Source organism: Canis aureus, chromosome 28 (genome assembly GCF_053574225.1).
Source record: "Canis aureus isolate CA01 chromosome 28, VMU_Caureus_v.1.0, whole genome shotgun sequence".
Taxonomy (NCBI): Eukaryota; Metazoa; Chordata; class Mammalia; order Carnivora; family Canidae; genus Canis; species Canis aureus.
The window spans coordinates 23,704,751-23,727,017 of NC_135638.1; the positions used below are offsets into that span (position 1 = coordinate 23,704,751).

A 22,267-nucleotide genomic window follows, 5' to 3' on the forward strand; every position below is an offset into this window, starting at 1 on the left:
TCACCTGAGGCAGTGATCACAAATGCATATGTAAGGAGTGATGTAAATGCTGCATTAATGCCCTATGTTCATTGCAACTCTGACTAAATTATTATTAGGACAAAGGAACGACACACTGAACATAGGAAATGTCATTGAACATATCATGTTTTTTTTATGTAGACTAATAAACCATTTATTACATATATTTGTCTATGTTTCTAGACACTCTGGCCTCTCTGAATAATGAGAAGATAGAGACTCAGGCTTGGCCACTTCTCAAGTGATCTTCAAAGGTCACTTAAGCAATATGAATTAAATTCATTGATTCCTTCATTCGTTCAATTCATTCAATAAATATTTAGTAAGTAAATCAATGATGAATACATAAATATTTATTAAATAAATGTGTTGAATACTTACAATGTAAAATAGGAACAAGAATAGATTTTCCCTAATAGGTTAATTTTTGGGATTAAATATGTGGAAGCAATTTATAAATTATAAAGCCTTGTGTAACAAGTAGAAAATTTCTGAAAATTATTTTAAATATTAATATGGATAATCCTTTGGGTCCTAATATGAAGGAGAAAGTCACATATAACATATGTTTAAAAATATAAAGAAAAACCATGTTTTTGGTCTGAAGAATGTTTAATTATACTGAAGTTGATATATAGTTTTGGGATATTTAGTCAACATTTCAAAACAACTCATTTTGAAGAAATTTGGCAGCCTGCTTTGAACAGTTGTTCTATTTTTAATATCTAACTATGGGATTTAAAACATGTTTAATGTAATTACTAAATGTTATTTATTTTATTCTGTCAAAATTTTAATTTTTGTGTTTACCATGTATGCCTCCCTTAATTTTCTGGATGACTTCGTCTGTAGATAGCAATTTGGAACACAGTGTAAAATTAAGTAAATCAAGTTGAAGTTTATATTAAAAGCAGATTTTCTAACCAAATGTAACACTGCTTGTTTCTTTATATGTCATTTTTTCTTATTTTCATGCTCTATAGTGTTTTCTTTATGATACAAACTGTGCTCAGTGAAATAATTCCTCTCTTGATACTATCTATACATCTATACACACATTCCCCCTCTCTCCTTTTTTTTTTTTTTTTTTTTTTTTTTATAAAGAGATGGAATGACATTTTTGGAGAAGAACATATGGCCTTCGATTAAGCTAGAATGTAAATTGCACTTATTGTGTATCCTTGGGAAAAGATATTTAACAGATCTGAATTTGTAAAACCAGAATAATATCACCTACATATGAAGTTGTCACAAGGATTAAAGGAGATACTACATAGCACATAACCACCAAAAATTTAATAAGTGTCAGTCCTCTTCCATTTTCTCTTCTTTTGAAGATCCATGCATATCTATATAAGCCTTAAAATGTCAGTTACTCATAATAGGCTTTAAGGAGAAATGGAGTGATATCATTTTAATTACTCAAATAGACTTCATAATTTTATTTTATGTTAGCCTATGTGACAATTTCCCTAATTCATTATTAAATCATATATCTATAAGAATATATGCTTTGTCAGTGAAAAGATTTATTATTCCACATTTTTTAAGTTCTGTGCTTAGAACTCTTCTTCTATCTTCATATACCCTCTTTATTCTGCCTACACAAATAATTTCTTCAGCCACAATGCCTATCTTCAGGCGACGATTTCTTGTCAGATCCTAATAACAAATATACTCCAGGTTTATTCTACTTTTAGGAGACTACGCCAGTCAACTTTTAGTCTAACTCAGAGAGCATCTTTTGGAGGAAATAATTTGTTCTTTGACTTTTTTTCCTTTAGCTTGAGGTAAATAAGCACTTAAGTCTGAAGTAAGACGAAAAAGGAGAGTGAAATGATAAGGTAGGTTGGGCTCAATGATGATATGGCTGCAGGTACACCAATTACTAAATATGAGATGAACTCTTTCAGCCTCGGAAAATACCTAAGAACACTGCATAAGATAATCATACCACCCATGAACCCACCCAAGGAAGAAGTCACTCTGGGTCCAAAGTAGGATAAAATCCGTCTGTCCTCTGCTAGTACCAAGGCGTATTAGAAGCAGCAAGCTGAATGCAAAAGCCATAGCACAATTAAGAAAATCAGAAAAATGAACTGTTGCTTCATTAGCAAGTAAAAGGCAAACATTATTTGGTGGAGAATCTTGAAGGAAAGCATTCTCTTAACTCCCATGTAGTTAATGCACCTTTGATAGTTACAATCTGAGAACTGAGCAACTGTAGATGCGCCTTTTCTCTGCAATATATTGGCCTGGGGACCACAGGGAAGGAAGACCTTATAGTCCTCTGACTCCTAGTTTTATCCCACTCCATCATAACATCTAAAAAAAGAAAATTAGTGTCCCAATGAGCTAATAAAATGACAATTTTGTATGCTCACAATAAAAATATGAGGCCATTAGTCAGTCACAAGTAAGGACCTAGTAAGTGTCTGGGAACAAATTCCACAAAGGTGTAAAAACACAATGTCATTAATAATAACATCAGTAAAGGTAAGTAGAAACCTAATAAGAAGCAAGAGACTAATCCTGGTGGTTTAGAAGATAAATTGCCCTTTTTTCCCCCACAAATAGAAACCATTTTATATGAATATCTTTAGTATAAAAGTAAAAACTCAGGATATACTAATATTTAGCAAGCATACACTGTGTGTCCAGCACTATGTTTGGCACAAATTAAAGCAATTAAAAATAAATATTTTCTTAGTCTTTGTAAACTAAATGCTATTACTTGAAAATATTCTGATTTTGCCACATTTACTGAAATATATTGGAGTAAAAAATTTAACATCCAGGATTGGTTGGGTGAATTATACAGATAGAGCATCAGGGATCTACCAAAATAATAAGGTATTAATTGGTCAATATCTGGAAGAACAAGAAAATAAACAGAAATGAGCATGGAATTTGAGGATATGGTTCCTCTAAAGGTATCTACCAGTTGCAGAAGAAAGTCCTTAGAGGCTGACAACTTGCAAAAGATTCAGAGGCAGACAGGACAAAAATTGAGGATCCAGGCTTACGAGGAAGATGACCCAGATTAATTCCCTAGGCTTGGGGTTACTACTCTGACGGGCCACATGATAAGAATAAGGGCAAAATATAAACAAACCAGCCTTCTCAATAAATAAAATAAAATTTAAAATCTTCTGAACTTTTTGTTGAATTCAAATACTCTAGGACTGCTAGTACCCCAGAAACAAAGTAAAATCCTATCTGTAAGAAGATAACATCATTGTAGGTCTCAAATATCTTTGTAATTTGTCATATACAATTTCAGCACCTAATCAAAAATAAATATACATAGTGACAAGACCATGTGATAAAAAAAACAAGAGAAAATAAGAGATAATAGAAACTGACCCACAAGGAATCAGATAATAGACTTAAATATAGATTTCAAAATAAGTATGGGTAGTAAGAAATGAAAGACAATATTTAGGGTTTTTGGATATAACTAGAAATTAAAAATAAATACATGAAAATGCTAAAATACATATAGTAAATGAAAGTTGAAAGTCAACATATGTGTTAAACAGCAGATTTGATAGCATTAAATAGAGTAATTATAAACTTGAACATAGATCAGAATAAAACATCCACAGTGATACATAGAAACAAATGGATGGAAAATGGAGGTAGGGTGTATTTTGCATACAGTTAGAATGTCTAACATATGTTAATTGCTGGCCATGGTAATTTTAAAACATAACCCCCACATTCCTTTACATTTTTCCCATCACTTCCTACAACTATGTCCATTGCCCTTGAATCTATAATCTGTGACTGCATAACCAACAAAATAAATAAATTAATTAAAAAAGAGACATCACTACAGAACTGGAACATATTTTTTCTAAAAGCTATAAAAGTATATTATAAATACTTTGTGAGAATGAATTTGAAAATTCAAATGAAATGAGCAAACCTCTAGAAAAATAAAGATTACCAAAACAGTCACAAGAGGAAATAGGAAATTGGAGTAGTCACATAGCCATTAGAGACATTAAATTCATAGTTAGAAATTCTTCACATGAAGAAATTTTGAGGCCCATATATAGCTCCCCCATGGAATCTCTCTAATCATTTAAAAAATAATTCAATGTTACACAAACATTTCCAGAGAATCCATCAGGAAATATTCCCCAACCTATTTTATGAGGCTAGCTAATGTTGATTCCAAAACATAATAGTAGAATTGTGATAAAGGAAAATCTTTTTTACCCAAATAAGCCAAAAGAATCATAAATACAGAGATAAAAATCCTAAACAACTTTTACCAAAGTCCCTATCAAGTTAGGTTTATTGCAAAATGCAATCCCAAGTTAACGCTCAAAAACTAATTCATGGGGATCTCTGGGTGGTGCAGCGGTTTGGCGCCTGCCTTTGGCCCAGGGTGCGATCCTGGAGACCCGGGATCGAATCCCATGTTGGGTTCCCAGTGCATGGAGCCTGCTTCTCCCTCTGCCTGTGTCTCTGCTTCTCTCTCTCTCTCTCTGTGTGACTATCATAAATAACTAAAAAAAACCCAAAAAAACAAAAAAACAAAAAAACAAAAAAACTAATCCATGAAATTAACCAGACTAACATAATAAGTGAGAGAAATGTTTAAAAATTAATTAAAATGTTTGATAATTTTGACATGTATTCATGATTTTTAAACATTTCAATGGTTTCAGAATGAAAGAAAATTTTCTTAAACTAAAAAAAGTGTATACACACACACACACACACACAAACCTATAAACCAAATATCGTATCTTCATGGTGCAAAATCAAAAGCTTTCTTCTCAGGAATGACACCCAGTGCAGTGCTTTCACTTCCTTAGAACATATATCTAGAGGAGGACTTGCTGGAGCATATGGAAGTTTTATTTTTATTTTTTAGGGGACATGAACTGTTTTCCATAATGGATATACCAATTTACATTCCCATCAACAATGTACAGGGTTCTCTTTTTTCCCACATCTTAAGCAACATTTATCTTTTTGATAAACACCATTCTAAGAGGTGTGAGGCTATATTTCATTCATGTGGTTTGATTGCATTTCCCTGATAATTAGTGATGTTGAGCACCTTTTTATGTACCTGTTGGCCATTTGTATTTCTTCTGTGGAAAAAATGTCTATTAAGTTTCTTTGTCCAAATTTTAATTGGGTTATTAGGGATTTTATGTTGTTTTGTTATTGAATTGTATGTATTCCTTATATATTTTGGATATTAATCCCTTAACATATATATGGTTTAATAAAAGTTCTCAATAAAATAGGTATAAAAGGAATTCTTCAACTCAATCATGGCCATTTATGAAACTCCCATGGGTAACAGCATAATCAATGGAGAAAAAATGAGTTTTTCCTCTAAGATCTGGTACAAGGCATGCCCATTCTTGCCTCTTCTATTCAAAATAGTACAGGAAATTCTAGCAAAAGCAATCAGACAAGAAAAAGAAATAAAAGGCATCCAAATCAGAACAGAAGTAAAATTATCACTGTTTGTAGATTTCATAATCCTATATATAGAAAACCCTAAAGATTCCATGCAAGTACACATGCACACACACAATCCTGTTAGAACTAATAAATAAATTCAGTAAAGTTACAGAATACAAAAGCAACATACAAAAATCAGTTGCACTTCTTAAAACAAAAACGATCTATCTGAAAATGAAATAAAACAAAAAACAATTCCATTTACAATAGCATCAAAAGAATAAACTACTTAAGAAATTTAATGAAGAAGATGAAAGATCTGTACACTGAAAACTATAAAACCATGATGAAAGAAAATGTAGAAGGCATAAATAAATGGAAAGATATCCTATGCTGATGGATTTAAAGAATTAATACTGCTAAAATGTCCATACAAAGCAATATACAGACTCAATGAAATCTCTATAAAATCTCCCATGATTTTTCACAGAAATAGAAAACAATGGTAAAATTCTTATGGAACCACAGAAGACTCCTCATAGCCAAAGCAATTTTGAGAAAGAACAGAGATGGAGGCATCACACTTCCTTATTTCAAATGATATTACAAAGTCATAGTAATAAATAGTACGGTACCAGTATAAAAATGGACACATAGACCAAGGAGTAGAAGAGGGAGTCCAGAGATAAGCCAAAGCATATTTGATCAACTGGTTTTTAACAAGAGTGCTAAGAATGTACAATATACAATAGTCCTTTCACTAAATGATTTTGGGAAAACTGTGTCACCACATGCAAAAGAATGAAATTGGATCCTTATCTCACAATATACACAAAAATCAACTCATATGTTTTAAACAGTTAAATGTGAGACTGGAAACTATAAAACTCTTAGAAGAAAAGAGGGGGAAAACTCTTTGACACTGGTCTTGGCAATAATGTTTTAGACATGACAAAAGCTCGGGCAATAGAAGCAAAAATAAGTAAGTGGGACTCCATCGAACTAAAAAGCCTCTGCACAGCAAAGGAAACAGCAAAATAAAAAAGGTAACCTACAGATTGGGGACAACATTTGCAAACCATATTTCTGATGAGGGTTTTAACATAAAAAATACCTAAACATGCATACTTTGAGACTTCAGTCAAGAATTTATTCTAATATTAATTTTCAAAGAATTAAAATGATAAGCTTGAGCTAGATATATTTAGTGATATTTAATTGATAGATTAACAACTACACTCAACAACAACAAAGTTTTAAAAAGCACTTCAACAATGATTTATTTCTCCTCCTATAAGTTGGGCTGTACTAATTGTCCATGTTTGCCTTCTTTGCATAGTAAAGAAAATAACTTCTTAAACGTTTATTTATTTATGCCTACAATAAACTCATTTTACTTTATTTTTATTTTTTAATTTTTTTTATTTCAAGTTTTTATTTAAATTCCACTTTGTTAACATACACTGTAATATTAGTTTCAGGACTAGAATTTAGTGATTCATCACTTAAAACATGTAGTTCTCCTTCCAAGTGTCCTTAATACCTATTATTAACCCATTTAACCCACCTCCCCCTCCTCCCCTCTAGTAACCCTCAGGTTGTTCTCTATAGTTAACAGTTTGTTTTCTAGTTTGCCTCCCTCTTCCCCTGGTCCACCACTTTCTTCCATTCTGTGTCTTAGATTCCACATATAAGTGAAATCAGATGGCATTTGCCTTTCTCTGACTTATTTTGCTTAGCATAATATACTGTAGCTCCATCCACATCATTACAAAGTAAGATTTCATTCTTTCTTACGGCTGAGTAATATTCTATAATATGTTTAAAATGGTATGTCTTGGGGTGCCTGGGTGGCTCAGTGGTTGAGAGTCTGTCTTTAACTTGGGTCGTGATCCCAGAGTCCCAGGATGAAGTCCCACATTGGGCTCCCAGTGAGTAGCCTGCCTCTCCCTCTATGTCTCTGCCTATCTGTGTCTCTCATGAATAAATCAATAAAATCTTAAAAAATAAAAGGCATGTCTTAGGGAGATGATGATCTCTGTTTGAAATAGCACTAGAGCATAGGTAGTTTAAAAACTAGTTTTCTTCTCATCAAGTTAAGAAATATGTAAAGGGCCAAGCATCTGGGCCTCCTCATCATTTGTGCTGGTGTTATCCAAAGGTATAAATATGAACGTTCTTATCAGAGTTCCTCCCTATGTAAAGATTTCTCCACTGTTTATTTTACCAATTCACATTTCTTATCCTTATAATTTGCACCCTCTGTGTTCTTTTTGTGACTTACCTTTCCAGACTTATTTTTCTCTGATTCCCTGTGTCTAGTGTTTTTCCCTAAAAGTATGAATTGCTAATTTCCTGGGCCACCAAACATAACCAATGTTCTTCCTACATTGGTGTCCTTGCCCTGTGTTATTCTTGCTCATATGCCATTTTTGTTCATCCATGTACTTCAAAATCCTACCCATTTCTTAGTTCAAACACCACTTCTTCATTAAGATCTCTCTAATTGTATGTTCTTATTTCTTTAACATTAGATTTATCTCTTAAGAAATAGTATACCTTATGCTACAGATGCTTATGCACTTCTCTTTACTAGAGAAAAGATCTTAACCTTTTAAAAAATTTTTTGTATCTCCCATGCCTTAGAGCCCAACACAGAGCAGTTTCTCACTAATGTGTCTTAAAATTTAAGATTCATAAACACGATTCTAAGGAGGTAATTTGGTCTACAGAACATATGGAACATATTGGAGAACCTTAACTAAAAAAAAAAAAAAAAAAAAAACTAATTTGGGTCAAAAATACTCAAGTCTGTTTAATTTGTGGAAGTGAAGCAGGTCAATGTTACAAAACAAGCCAGGGGAAATTATGCAATGGTTTGTCTGGTGTGAACATGCTGACGTTCTTACAGTAACTGAAAATATACAGAACACAATTCATGGAGAACAAATAGGTTATACTTGTAGCTAGTCAATACATTGGAAGGATATGACCCATCTAATATAAGACTGCCAATAAGCTAAATCCATCAAGGTTAGAGAATCAACTAGATTTCCCTTCATTTTATTTTCATTATTATATTTTGTAGTCTCAGGCTACACCTAGAGCAAATGGAAGAATATTCCAAGATAAACAAAAAAGTGTTTGGTAAAAGGATTTAAAACATATGCTATTCATTTATAACTTTAATTTTTTTTTAACAACACACTTCTATTTATTTTTTTTATTTTTTTTATTTTTTTTATTTTTTTAAAATTTTTATTTATTATTTATGATAGTCACAGAGAGAGAGAGAGAGGCAGAGACATAGGCAGAGGGAGAAGCAGGCTCCATGCACCGGGAGCCCGACGTGGGATTCGATCCTGGGTCTCCAGGATCGCGCCCCGGGCCAAAGGCAGGGGCCAAACCGCTGCGCCACCCAGGGATCCCTATAACTTTAATTTTTTTAACCAAAAATTGGACCATGTATCTCTTATTTTCAATTTTAAAGAATTCAACTCCATTTAATATTCTAATCCGAAGAATTCTGTGTCACAAAAGAACTGTTCTGTTTTTTAAATACAGCCTTCTCTGATACTTGTTACAAAATGTTCTGGCTACTATTACTGCATATGACAAGGAATTGTCAATAAATAAAGCAGGTAAACTTTGTATCTATTCTGATGCATGTAATTTATATATTGCAGAGCAACTTGATACATTTTTCCATTATACTCAATAATAGTTTATTTGATGACATTAAGTTTTTTATATGTTATTAAATATTACCCTTTAAATTTTTTCTAGGGAGTTAGAAATCAATTGAATCATTCATATTATCAAGGTTTTACCACAGACATGGGAGACATTTCAAAGTAAGAATGCCACATGAATAATTCAGAGGCAGTGGCCTCTAAAAATTGCAAAAACTTATTTATAGTCAAATAGATCTCCACAATCACTGTTATAATGGAAAATTACAATTTGATATTAGAATGTTTTGTTTGTAACAGATAATTAACAGTAATTATTAGCTTACTTTTATATTTATTGGTTAAAGATCAATCCTTGGATATTTCTGATGCTAACAGATACCAAACATGCAAATGCCTAATTTATAGGATTTATTGCCTGGCATGAGCTCAGATGCCCTGAATTTTTTAGAAGTTTTAGAATTTTCTGAATACTCACAGAAGATTGAATGTGAAAGTGAGGTTAAAAATCAAGATTTCTTTCAGTCTTCAAAAATTACCTAATTATCCAGAAGTTTTTGTCTTTTTTACTTTTAGAGGTCATCTTTCTAGTTATTCTTGTGCTATTTTTATTGTATTACTGTTATTATTATTATTATTATTATTATTATTATTATTATTATTATTTTAATTCTTGGTTGTTTCCTATATGTGTCTTCTACAAACAGATGTATTGTGTAGGATAATCCAGTTAACCTTTAAATAAGAACAAAATACTGACGTCCTGTCTCACTTCTCTCCTGAGGTACATATTTCTAGTCCCTATTTCTGAGGCCACAACCCTAATATTTAAATTCTGAGTTCCAAGTCTCAAGAAGCCCTGACACCTATCTATAATTCACTATTTACTCATTTTGGTCTTTATGTTAGCTACATTCCACTGCCCCTAACACATCCTTTTCTGTTCTTTCATTTGATAGGATGTTAGTACCTGATCTTGGGCTTAGTAAAATAATCAGCTGTGGTATAATAACACCACTCCCTCAAGCATTGCTCAAAACAAATCTTGGGAGGCAACCTGGAAAGAAGTAACCTGAGGTTAGATTAAAGAGAACAAAGGTCACACCACATCCTGAGTGGACAATAGAATCCTATAGCTGCATTTATTGTATATTTGCAACTGAGAGTTTCACAAATATAATGATACGTATAAAGTCCCAAAACTTACTTTACTACAAAATTGTTTTTAGTATCTTATCACAAAATTAGGACTTAAGAAACACATAGTATCTGATTCTATAATCTATTATGAAGATATCATACTCCCATTCAAATGAAGAGAAAACTAGGCTGATGACATCAGGAAAAATAGAAGGAGAAGTACTTTTGGAATGTGGGTGTAGGGATCTCCAAAAATCTGTTCCTCTTAAAAGCAATGAGAACACTAGCAAAAATCACCAAAATCAAATTTTCACAACTCTAGAAATTAACCAAAGGCTTGCAATAAGCCATAGAACATTTATTAAAGAAAAGCAGCTGAATCTCAATGAGAACTGTGAGCTGTGTGGGATTTTTAACTTACCCATCTTCTGAGTTCCCCCAGATGTCCCATCTCTAGAGAATTGTCATGATTTGATCTATATAGAAGCTGTCTGCAAAATCCTCACTTGAATGTTTTTTCTTTGTCCTGGATTAGAGCTCACTCAGTTAGAAACTCAGTCTCTATGGCATTTGTCAAAAACAATTAGAGGCAACAGTTCTACACAGCAGGTACCTGAGGCAGTGATACCATTGTAGCAAACAAGGGGTTTACAAAAAAAAAAAAAAAAAAAAAAATTAAAAAGAAAATCTAGTGGATGAGATGCCCATAAGAAGCTTTCAAAAGATCTGACATATTCCTGAGAATCTAGAAGGCCACACATGTGTGTAGTATTATGCATCTGTCCAGGAAAAACCTAATAAGGCTCTATCTCTTGCCTCTGGTTGACCTAGAAGCTCTGTGTAAGTCAGGTTGTAAAGTGCTGGGGTATCCATTGCGTTCCTCAATACCCTGTCCAGGCATTAGCTGACCACTAAGCCACTGGCAGAGCCTTCAAACAAAAAGTAGCAAAGGTAATAACAACAAGAAAAAACAGTAATAGACTAAAAATAATGTTTACTTTGATTATTGAAGATTCTCAAAGTTTATGAACATAATATTATATAATATATATAATATTATTATATTAATAATAAGCTATACTTGTATACGTGACAAAGTATATTCACACCCACCATTCTGTTTGATCTTAACTCAAATCCCAGGAATTCAGTCATGATAAAGTAGCACTTTGCCTTATTTTTTTATTCTATACACTCATTTTTTAGGATTAATGACTAAATTTGGACTAATTTATGCCATCAACTTTGCATCTACTATTTGTCATATTTTTCTTTGCATTTTTCTTCTATTGTTGTTTTAGCTTGGTTTTTCAAGTTTTCAAACTCCATTGTATGATTAGAGGGTGCTGGTTGGTTTGTCAGTAGCTATTTTATGATTTTGTGTCCATATATATGTTTAACCTACTCACTGGAGGGCCTGTACCTCAATTTCATTCCACATTTATACTTTCATATTTCAGCCTTCTTTCTCCATTCTCGTATTTTACATCCAAATTTAGCATACAGATAGGAAAAGCTGCCTAGAGAAATAAAGTCCCAAATCTAACAATACAATTGAGACAATTCTGAAAACACAACCCTCTGATCAATTGGACTTTTCATTCCAGTAGTTCTTAATATTTAGAATAATCAAGGTTCACCTGAGGAGTTTATTTAAAAAAGCAGAAATCAGAGATTCTGATTCAATAGGTCTGAAGTGAAGCCCAGGAATATGAGCATCAAACAGTACCCCAGCAGATTCAAATATCTGAGATATGAGTTATTTAGTGACTTCACACTATAATCTAAGATATTAAAAATAAATGTACCCCTCATATGAGTTTTTAAAAATTGTGATTTATACATTTAAACAAAAGCAGAACTAAAGAAAAAAGCCCTGGATGCCTGGGTGGCTCAGTGGTTGAACTTCTGCCTTTGGCTCAGGGTGTGATCCTGGGGTCCTGGATCCAGTCCTCCATTGGGCTCCCCACAGGGAGCCTGCTTCTCCCTCTGCCTATGTCTCTGCCTCTCTTTCTGTGTCTCTCATGAATAAACAAATAAAATCTTTTTTAAAAATCTATTTAATTAAGGGCTCTGCTTATCTTATTTATAATAAAAGTTTTTTAAAAGCTTCCTGTTTAATGACTCAAAACATCTTTTCCTTAAAGGTATCTTTTATAAAACTTATTTGAGCTGTCTTATTTTAAAATGATGCAATAAGAAATATGCACCACTATGAAGATCCTCACATTATTTGGAAACTTTCTGCCATGATAATTTTGTCTCAGGAGAAATGAGAAAATTCTATAAAATTACCTAGGTATAATTTATAGAAAGCTGACTCAAGAAATAGGTGTTACTGTTGGAATGATGAATCTTGTCCTTTTCCTCATTCATAAATTTCAAATATATGAGCCTCTAGACTCTAAATCATATGTTGGGTCCACAAATATTTATGTTATCAATTTTCTTTCATGGAGAAAATCAAGAGGTAGATGGTCTGTACATATCTTGCCAGCTATTTCACATACCATATGCATTGAGTACAAGCATCACTGGAGATGCTAGTGCCTCAGTGGCTCCATCTTACACTTGTCCCAGCACCTGAATGTTGGATGTTGGATGTTGTTCTTGAAAAGTATTTGCCTCTCTGTGCTATGAGTTTGGCTACAATGCTAGCTGCATTCCATTTCCAGATGGCTCTTATTACTACCTAATTATTTTTAAACTCTGATTTTATTTCAAACAATTTACTATTGTCAAGGGTCACTTCCAAGTACAACATTGCTGAAATCAAATATTTTTGGTTCTAGGTCTATGGTTAGGAGAATTTAAGAATGGTCTTTTTAGAGTGATTGATAGACCATATGGCAAAAGTCATGGCTAAACTATAAATCCAATAAAATTTTAAAAGCTTTGAATAATTTTTATAATTATTCAGTCACAATTATTTATTTTATTTGTTTAAATTTCCAACTGTCTTGATAAATGAATTAGAAATAATAAAGAAATATATTCCATCATTCATTCATTCATTATTCTGATATTTATCTTACTGTGTATGTCAATACGCTAAAACAGATTCTTTCTCTCAAAGACTTTGTAGCCTAGTGAAAGAGGAAGTTGTTGCAACCTATCAAAATTTCATGAAAGTATATGTAGAAAGACAATATAATTAGATGACAAGGGTTAAAGAAAGTTTTGGGGATTTTTTATCTCTTTTGCATTATTAAGCTATTTTTAGACTTAATACTGATTGGAGGCATTGGATTTAAGGGAAAAAAGAAGTTTAAAATTGCACATGGATTAAATACACTATTTTGGTTAATTATGTTCTTGCTCTTAAGTTTTCATTATAAGTTATAGCACATTCATAGCATTAACACACTGTGCATCCTATAAGGATGTTGTTTACCTGGACTTGCTCAATATGGGCACCTATGTGTTGATTCTAATAGAGCAGAATTATATATATTGTCTTTATATAATATGCATACACATTATCTAGAAGGAGTTTTTATTTATTTTTATTTTTTTAAATTTTATTTATTTATTCATGAGAGACACACAGAGAGAGAGAGAGAGAGAGAGAGGCACAGACACAGGCAGAGGGAGAAGCAGGCTCCATTCCATGCAGGGAGCCTGACGTGGGACTTGATCCCGGGTCTCTCCAGGACCACACCCTGGAATGAAGGTGGCACTAAGCCACTGAGCCACCGAGGCTGCCCTAGAAGGGTTTTTTAAAACGCAATATTTATGAAGGCCTCAAAAGAATTTGGTGAAAATGATTAAATGCAAAGTGTAGAATGAGATTTTATGTATATTTAAATGTGTGGAGGGTAGGAAGGAAGTGTAAGTGTGTTTGCATTTGTTTTCATAAAAGTTTTGGGCCACTATCAGTTCTTTCTTACGAGGGATTCTCTTCTTTGTATCCCCTGCTGCTCTTTCCTAGATCATTCTACTCAGAATCCCTTGTGCTGAAGATCTTCAAAGTAGTATCTTTATTTTTGTACCTGCTTAAAAGTACAGCGCACTTTCTAAGTCTTTATCAGCTGTTGTCTGAAGAAGGTGTTGTTTCCCTCCAAGTCTATAAAATGTCACCATGGTACCTTGATTCTGGAGTGTGACAGCCGAGTGGCACTTCAGCTCTATGCCTCCTCTGACCTGAGCATTCTGCTTTCCCTCTCCTGGCTGTACTCCTTCTGACCACATAAGCCTACAGCTATGGAAATGGGAGAAGAATATTTCAAAATGCCTTTTAACCTGGAAGAGTAATTTCCAAGATCCCTCTAGGTACAGAAGCATAATGTTAGCTCTGTAACATAGTAGGTATTTCTGGTAGCTATGGCTTAGGGGAATTATTCATTAATCACTTCACACCAATTATCATGAGAGCTACATTACCATTTACAATTTTTATTTCTCTCTGCAGGCCACTATTGATTTAAAAAAGTAGATTTTGATATGTTATTTTTTTTTAATGATGTTATTTCTATATAGTCCAGACTCCAACCTGTCATCTGGATTGCTGAGCTCATATATCTGACTATGTTAGTAAACCCCCGGGAAGCATGCACTGAGTCATGCCAAAGTAGAGTAATCCATCCATCGTTATGATTATAATCTGGAGATTTAAATCAAGAGCTATATATTCTATTCATCTTAAATACTACGATAATATTAATTTGTTTTGTGAACTTACAACAGTTTCTATATATATCCACTTATTCATCTAACCAATAATGATATTTCACATATGATGATGAGATGATCCTCAGATACTGAAAAATTTTCTAATAATCCTAAGTTATCACTGATACAATTCCACAATATTTATAGAAGATTCACATTCCAAATGGAGACTCCGTGTTGGTCTTCAGGAAGAATCATTCCTTCTTTTGAGATGTTACCTACTCTTCTTCACAAAGTCGGTTTGTAGCCTCTGCACCACAATGAAAACATCTCTGAATCAAGATTTAACCTGAAGTAGAACATACCTTCACCCTAAACAAACCTGAATTTTTTGCAGACGTTTAATGTTATGAAAGGGAAATACCTTCGTTGTGGATTTCCTTTGGCTAAAAGCAATTTGTCAGTAAACAGCAATGTCTACTCACGTTTATCTTGTTCTGCTTCTACTCCTTCACTTTCTGTATCACTTGGCAAGATCCATGGCTGGTGAACTACTTGCAATTGCTTTAAAGATTCATCCTGCCAAAGAAAAAGTTCACTATGGATTAAAGTCTAGGTGGATACCATATATACCAATATGGGTGAACACTTTAGTCTTTATGAATTACATGTTCAAAAAAAAGATAAGAATTTCCTCACAACAGAGTTCTACATTTAAATTCATTTTCATGTCAAAGTCATGCCATAAACTCTGAACTCACTTTTTTTGCATTCCCCTTTTAATAAGATTTAATGTCTTAATAGGAAGAAATATCTAGACTCTGTTCCTTCCTGAATTAATATTTTTATGGAAATCTTGGCAAGCATACTTAGAAATTTAACAATGAAATATTCAACATAAAAATGTACAAAATGTGCCTGCTTGAAATCAAAGTTTCAAACTCCTTTTAATGAGAATAAAGATTAGTAGGATTTAGAGAACATTCTCAGCTTTACCTTTCAGTAGTACTTATTTCACTGCCTTCTTCCTCTTCTCACTTCCTTATTTTTGTTAATATATTTCTCATACTTCCTGCTCTATGTTTTCTATTATTGCCCTAAAGCAGACCCTCATTATCTCCCACCATGACTACAGTAATAGCCATCTATGATGTTTTCTAGGGTCAAGTGCCTTCCTACTTCTCCCCACCAGTTTCCTGCCGGAGTGGGCTTTTGAAGACGCCATATAATGTACTCATTATCTTTTCACAGTCCTTCAGTGGCTTCAAAATTCTTAGGATAAAATCTAAACTCAAGGCCCCTCATGATCCATACTTGTCTACCCCGATATACCACCACTTCCATCTCCATCCCACCTCAACTACCACTGCCACTCCAGCTATAGTTTAACTGGTGGCTCTTCAATTTGGTCATTCTGTCTGATATGCCAAGATGTTTTCACATGTTATACTTCCTGCCTACATTTATTTATCTGTCTCACACATTGACACTTCTCCCAAGACTCAGATGTCATCTCTACTAAAAGGCTTTCTCAGGGAAGACGGAACTACTTCTCTATTCCTTTATTATACCAACATAATAATTACTGCATGATAATTATCCTTTTGTATTCTTGTGTTTCAGAAATAATGTGAAAAGTCTCCAAGGGCATGGATAACTTTTATCACTTCTAAATTTCAAACTTATTGACCCATGATTTATAAGAATCTTTTCAAACATATTTTGAAATTTTCAAACAAAATCAGTATGACCTGTCAATTTATTCTTTTGACTTTTCAAATTTATCATCACCTTCCCCCTCTTTCAAAATCTTTTTCTCCAACTTGAGGTGTTTTGTCTATTTTGTTCAGACAAATATTGACAAGATAATAATAAGGGCCCAGAATTCCTGATTTCTAATAAAGATGGTATCACCAAGTAATCAATGTCCAATTTGCTTAAAACAATTCCTGTATGAGAGAAACATCCTTTCTGATTTTCCTTGATTGTGATAGTTACCTCAAGAGATGTTCATTCTCAATCTAGAGTTTCAAAAAGCCACAATTTTTCTGGAGTTTGGGAGGGGGACAAGGGATTGAATAGGTGAATCAGAGGAGATATTTTAGGGAAGTGAAAGTATTCTGATATTATAATGGTAAATATAAGACACAAGCATTTGTCACATTTAACTTACTATATATACAAAAGGCTACATATAGAAATATTTATGAATATTTATATAACATGGGTTATTACATACACATATATCTTTCTGCTCTGGCAGCTGAAAGAGCTTAGAAGCAATGACATCCCAACAGTAATGAACACAACTATCACCCAGACCTTGGCTCCTAATACCATTCTCCAATGAAAGAACCAGTACTCTTGAAGAAATTACTAATTCTAGGACTGAGGCAGGAAAGATAACAAGATAAGCCTGAAGCATCTTGTAGTGCCAGAAAGCAAGAAAGTGCTTACATATGCATGTGCGTGCACACACATGCACACACACACACAACGAAGGATATATCAAAGGGTTAAAGGAACCAACTGAAAAATGTATCAAAGGCTGAAGGTAGAACAATTTATACAACAAAATAAATAAGGTAGCACTGGGTTACTATGCAATATAAATAATTATCTGTGAGTCCATTCTGACAAAAATAAATGACTAAATTAATAGGTAAGAACATATAAATATGCCATGCAAAATGATTTCAAATAATTTATATAGATGCTCTGCTCTTAATGAGGTGGAGAGTAACTTCTCAATCCTTAAATGCACACTGTGTATGATGACTTTCTATCAGAGTACAATATGGAAAGGAAGGGGGAGGAGGGGAGAATAACGTTACCATGGAGAAACCTGACAAACACCATGGAAAGCAAAATGATTAAGGTCAACATCAGTAACAATGATTTGTGCTCATCAAATGTGCCCTTGGTAGGATATGATGAAAATGGAATCTGATCTCTACGGTTTTCCTTCTCAAAATACATCACCCCTGTCCAAATAAAAGAAAAGTATCACACAAATCTCACCTGAGGAACGATCAACAAAATATATGGCCAATACTCTTCAAAACTCTTACTATTATCAAACACAAGGGAAGTCTGAGAAATTGTCACAACCAGGAAATGCTTAAAGATATAACTATGCAATGTAATATGGTAACTTGGATGGGGTCTTGGGATAGAAACAGGACATTAGAAGAAACCTGAGGAAACTTAAATAAAATATGGATTTAGCCACTAATAATGTATTAATATTGGTTTATTAATTGTGAAAAATACACTAACATAAGGTGTTAATGACAATTAAAAACTAGGTGAGAGGTCTATAGGAACTCTCTGCACTACCTGTCAACAATTTCATAAAGATAAAACTGTCCTAAGTTGAAAATATTTATTTAAAAAGTTAAAATAATCACAATATTTTTAAGTAATTTTTCAATTTTGAAATAGAAGCATATCTTTTTTTAAGCACCACCAGCAACGCAAAAATAATCTGTTAATTAGATTAAAACTTAAATTCCCAGAGAGTAGATCCTAAGAGTTCTCATCACAAGAAGAACATTTTTTTATTGCATATATATGAGATGATGGATGCCAGTAAATCTATAGTGGTAATCATTTCATAATATATGTAAATAAGACCATCTTAAACTTATACAGTGATGTATGTCAATTACTTCTCAATAAAACCAGGAAAAATAAAAACAAGAACAAAAAACTTATATTGTTGTCATATAGGCTTTGCAGTGAAAAGCCCTTGTCTCAGAGATCAAGAGTCATAGTTTTTTTTACCATGTTTAATTTAGGGCATGTCACTTCTCTTGGGACTGAATAGAGTGGTGAAAGTACTGGGTAAGATGATCTCTAATATTTCACAAAGGCAAATTTGTAGGTCTAGATTCCTTAGACAGCCAGTAGAATGTGAGAGGTACTAGATAGATGCGCTATTGTAGGGAGCATTAGCAAAGAAAAAGAGTCAAACTTGGATTACATATTTTACATATAAATCAGTGTTTATTTTTAGAAGGTAACTTATTTTTTCATATTTATCAATTATTGGATTTGGTCTTGCAGGGCCATGACTAAAGAAACAGTATAAAATGCAAAAAAAAAAAAAAAAAAAAATTGGATGTAAAAGTCCATAGCAGTATAGAGGACAACAGAAATATAATTTCAAAGATTTTCATGTAACGGAGAAGAAAATCACATTCCTGCAATTTATCAAAAATAGAACATACAATCTCATGTTTAAAAAAGAACTATAAAAAATAGCCTTTTTGGTTTTGTAAGTTAAATGGCTTACAAAATGGCTAAATCTTACTCATTTAAATCATTAAATTTTAAAGTGACTATGAAAAAATGTTTTTAATTTAAAAAAGTATTCTGGGGGCAGCCCCAGTGGCTCAGTGGCTTAGTGCTGCCTTCAGCCCAGGGCCTGATCCTGGAGACCCCAGATCGAGTCCCACATCGAGCTCCCTGCATGAAGCCTGCTTCTCCCTCTGCTTGTGTCTCTGCCTCTCTTTCTCTCTGTGTGTCTCTCATGAATAAATAAATAAAATCTTTTTAAAAAAAAAGTATTTTGGTATTTACCTTTCTGGCCCAAATACTAAAACCTGTTTTCATAAGAAAAGACATAGCTAATAAGTCATTTGTTTTACTTTTTCTCCACAATAGTTCAGAATATTAACCAATCCTGCTGATTGATTTCCAATTTTAATGGCTTGACTCCTGAACAGGTATAAACATTCAGTTATTCTTTGTTTATTGCAAATTATGTAAGGTACAAATGGAACAGGAGCTCAGTAAACCATGTAGTTTGGGAAGAACTTTAAAATGTTGAGTTGTTGAATTTGTAGAGATAGTACAAATACTACTACTAATAGGTCATTTAAATGCTTTACTTCAGTTTTCCCTTAAATACAGTTAGTAACATAATGCACCTGTTCGCTTCATCAATGCCAACAGTAATACAATGTATGTTCAAACTTGAGCCCACAAACCTTTTGATGGGGTCAAGAAGCTGAAATCTTGAACATTTTTAAAAACAAGAGCTGATATGTTTATCTTTGCCAACTTATTCAAAAATTTTTCTGCAAGAATATTAAGCTAAGTCTGAGCATAGTACAAACTATTTCATATGCCCAAGAGCAAGCTCTTGGGTTGCTTTTAGAAGAAATGCCATTCATCCTTTTTCTTAAACACTTTCACCGTAAGTATGTAAACATCCAGGGACTAGGAGTGGTGAGAAATAGTGACATGTATCACATGGGAAACAGTTGCTAGCCCTGTATCAACATATCATTTTATCTGCCAACACAATAAGTGCTTTATAAACTTCAGCAGTACTGTTATTCCACATGGATAGCCTATTTTTGGATTCTCTAAATGCAATCAATCAGTGATTTATGTCATCTGTGGTCATGGAAGTTCAGTATGTTTAGAGGAAAAAAAATACTCCTTTGCTTAAACTTTCACCAGTGGATACTTCAATTCTGAGGCAACAGATACTCCTCTCCCTTTGGTTATATATGAAAATAATGCACAAAACATCAGCTTCTATCTTTCAAAAAGAAAGTGGTTTCAAAGAATCACTTTCATTTTACTTCTATAACCATAAGATCCCTAAAAAATAAAAATCCCTTGAGCCCGTGGATGGCTCAGTCGGTTAAGTATCTGCCTTCGGGTCAGGTCATGGCTGCAGGGTCCTGGGATGGAGCTAAGTCAAGCCCCGTGTCCATGGGCTCCCTGTTCAGCAAGGAGCCTGTTTCTCCCTCTCCTCCCCACTTGTGCTCTCAGTTGCTATCTCTGTCTCCCTCTCAAATATTTTTTTTAATTTAAGAAAATAAAAATAAAAATCCCTGAAGCATGTCACATGTAAAGCAAAACAACATTACCCTCCTTTTCAGATACATCTAATAGACTGTTTCTACTGACAAAGAATTAAGCCTATACTTTGATAAAATGAATTTAGCACTAAAGTGTTCTTAGAGTATATACACTTTTTAGACATAATGCTATTATTGCACATTTAATAGACTACAATATAATATAAACATAATTTTTATATGCACTGTGAAACCAAAAAAATCATTGAGTCACTTTATTGCAATATTCGCTTTATTGTAGTGGTCTGGAACCAAAACCACGGGTATGGCTATAAAGTCTGAAAACACCTTTTTTTTTTTTTTTTTTTTTTGTATTTGTTAATGAAATTCCTTCTATTATCAGACTGGAATCCATAATTTTTTAGTAAGTAAGAGCCTATTTCTTTTGGGAATTGTAAATGGGCAATTAAAACATAAGATGAGGGAAGTAATACGTTTAGGAAGCTGTAAGTTTGAACTATTAGGATTTGGGGAAAGGAAAGAGAAAAAGCAGTAATGAAGTTAAAAATAAATGGTAGATTGTGAAAAATATTACAAAATAAATGGAAGTCACTAAAACAAATTTATCTAACAAATTTGCCATACTATACTGTGCACTGGGATCACACTCCATTTTATGTCCTAATTCATTCCATTTGGTGACTTTTCTAAGGAAATTGTGGGATAAAACTGTAAGGTTTTGAAACAGATGAAAGATCATTGGGTATAGATAATGAAAAGCAATACATTTTTCCAGCATGTTCTTCTCATTACCTGATTCTGTGGAATCTCTACATCTTTCCCTGACTTTGAGCTGTTTAATAACTACATAATTCATAGACATTGATAGTAGTGCAAATGATCCTAGTCCATACATTATATCCATTTGAATGTAATTGATTATTACCTTATGGATATTGTTCCGTTTTGCCAATTTTTGCATCTCTTTATAAATTTAATTTCAGCATTTCTTAATTTGGCTGTATATGTGAGGGCTTAAATTCTCCCTTGAACTGGCTGTAACACTTTACTGGGTCCCTTATTAACTAGTGAGTTAAATAAATCTTTGATATGTATTCACTTTATATTTGTATGAGTCATAGCTATAACTTTTTTAAAAAAATTGTCATTCTTAAACAACATGTATCAGTTTTTAATGAATGTCAAAGACAAAATAGGGTTTTCTTGAAAAAATTCCTTGTTTCTTTGTTTCTGAAGTGAATAAAACCGTATCATTAAATAATATCAATATTTGAAAAGTAAAGCCCAGTGCATGATAAAAAGCTGATTATATCTTATTTATTATAGGAAGATGTCATAGACTTTCCAAAGAAGTATAGTTGGAACTTCACTCACGACAGTAGTGACCACACAAATAGTGTAACACAGGAAGAAGAAGACAAAACTGGCATGAGAAGTGATTTTAAGATACTTTGTTGCATAGAATCGATCCCTTTTCCAGTTCAGATGGTATACTTGGCAAAAACCAACCTCAACAGATTTAGAAAA

The 22,267-nt window shown here is 33.1% G+C and overlaps 2 protein-coding genes across 12 annotated transcripts in view; one reads left to right on the forward strand and one right to left on the reverse strand.

Annotated features, from left to right (window-relative positions):
- LOC144300530 (uncharacterized) overlaps positions 1 to 22,267 on the forward strand; it is a 109,036-nt gene that overhangs the window by 66,518 nt on the left and 20,251 nt on the right. The gene's annotated exons all lie outside the window — the stretch shown is intronic.
- C28H8orf34 (chromosome 28 C8orf34 homolog) overlaps positions 1 to 22,267 on the reverse strand; it is a 406,660-nt gene that overhangs the window by 30,970 nt on the left and 353,423 nt on the right. For all 4 annotated transcript variants that reach the window (XM_077876661.1, XM_077876660.1, XM_077876663.1 and 1 more), the window contains exon 12: positions 15,386 to 15,479. In XM_077876661.1, coding sequence (XP_077732787.1) covers positions 15,386 to 15,479 — 94 coding nt within the window. The remainder of the gene's footprint in view (positions 1 to 15,385; positions 15,480 to 22,267) is intronic.